This window comes from Pundamilia nyererei, unplaced genomic scaffold (assembly GCF_000239375.1).
Source record: "Pundamilia nyererei isolate P.nyererei 1_Seehausen unplaced genomic scaffold, PunNye1.0 scaffold00157, whole genome shotgun sequence".
In the NCBI taxonomy this organism is placed as follows: Eukaryota; Metazoa; Chordata; class Actinopteri; order Cichliformes; family Cichlidae; genus Pundamilia; species Pundamilia nyererei.
In genome coordinates, this window is record NW_005187558.1 from 96,520 (window position 1) to 98,527 (window position 2,008).

The 2,008-nt window shown below is 31.1% G+C and overlaps 1 protein-coding gene across 1 annotated transcript; it reads right to left on the reverse strand.

The window, feature by feature from the left end:
- Positions 1-396: 396 nt before the first annotated feature.
- Positions 397-1,308, reverse strand: LOC102214741 (olfactory receptor 6N2-like). Its single transcript, XM_005745312.1, has one exon. The coding sequence runs from the start codon at positions 1,306-1,308 to the stop codon at positions 397-399; it is 912 nt and encodes a 303-aa protein (XP_005745369.1).
- Between the last annotated feature and the right edge of the window lie 700 nt (positions 1,309-2,008).

Here is a 2,008-nt window from a genome sequence, read left to right on the forward strand (position 1 = left end):
TTGCACAAGGAAAAGGCCCAGTTTTTGAATCTCACACTATGACCACAGAAATCTGTGATATTATAATACAAAAGAGAAAAAGCTATATATTTTTGGTTTTCATTCAATCAATCATTTCAAATGTCCTTAAACTGTATATGAAGAAACAATATTATGAATAGGAGTAATGATAGTAATATTTTTTAATGAATAATCCAAAAATTACTGAACAGAATCACATGCTTTGAATAGCTGGAGAAGTTTATCAGTTTTTACACTGAAAAGAAAATGTCTCAGAAATGATAGGTCTTATTAAAGACCTACCAAAGATCAGATATCATTTAACACCTCTTAAATAAACACTAAAAAACAATTTTTAACAAAAGACTATAAAAGTCTACAATAGTTTACATTAGTTCAAGAGAACAACCTTTTGAGGTTTTTAGAGATTTCTTTCATTTTTAGTCCATATATTATTGGATTGCAAAGAGGGTTATATGTTATAAATTGCAATGTCATTATAAAACGTGCAGTTTTAGGAAACTCTGATTCCAGTCTAACTATAACCATATCATAAGTAACCAAACAAGAATAGTTAATTAGAACTAGCACATGAGGCAAACAGGTTTGTGCAGCTTTTTTTCTGACATTTCCACAACTCTGACAGGCAACTATAATTATCTTTATGTATGTAAAAAGTATAAAAAGCATGGGGAAAAGTGCACCATTAAATAGAACAACCATACCATATATAGATAGTTCTTTTGAAGTTACACAATAAAGATGATTTACAGAATTGTTACAAAATATACCTTTCAAAGTAAAGTTACAGAGTGGTGTAATAGAATTTCTTAGTACTGGCACTACAATCTGAATAGCAGGTAAAAACCAGGACATTATCAGGAAAATACTGACTCTTGTTCTTCTCATGATAGTTGGATATTGCAGAGGTTTACATATAGACACATATCTGTCATAAGCCATGGCTGACAGCAGTAAGAATTCTGAACTGCTTAAAACATAAAACATGAATACTTGAAAAAGACAGGCGTGATACAAAATAATCTGTTTTTCAGATAAGAAGTCAATCAAAAGCTTCGGGTAGATGACAGTGCTCAAAACAACAGAATTCACTAACAAAGCAGCAATGAAAATGTACATAGGCTCATGAAGGCTTTTTTGAACTATGATGACCCACACAATAGTGGAATTGCTGCAAATTATTAGACCGTATACCATAAACATAATTACAAAATAAATATATCTGTATTTCTCCACTTCCACATGACCACCAAAAGTTATATATGTTATATTCATTTCAGCATTCATGAAAATCAGATATTACAAACTAAAATTTTAAACAGGCAGAATGTTTAAAACTAGTACATATAAAATATTATTATTCATAGATACCTAAACTTGGTGTGTGTTCATCTTTAGAAAGTGAACTGTTCAAATCAGACCAAATATGTGATGAAATGAAACTTCAAGCTCCATATATCTCATTCAACTCTCCACAAAGACCTATTACCATGTTCAACCTCTGGAGACATAAGCCGACAGTGGTTAGCCCTTACTTACACGGGTACATTTTCTGGCTCCTCCTCTTTTACTACATACATACGTGGGTATTAATTGAAAAACAAATTTTAAAGAAGAAAAAATTAGTTGACCGGCAGAAATGATAATAAAATAACAGCAAATATAGTCCTATATTTAAATATGTAATTCTGTTCAGGCTAAGAGAATTTCATGTAGATCGACATCATGCACACTGCAATGCAATGTGGGGAGAAAAAATAGTTAATGCACTTTAAGATAATTTCTGTTTCTGTTTTCTTTTTTCCTATTTCCATTGTGTTTTGTGTGCTTTTACAGCTTTTTTCTTATTGCTGGTGTTTTCTTAAGTTGCAGTCTGTTTGGCCTCTCAGGGCCACCGTAACAATTCCATAATTTACACAAATTTACTTTAGAGAATATAATTATTTGACAAATTTATAGAACAGTGAGGGTTCTTTTTAGAACACAC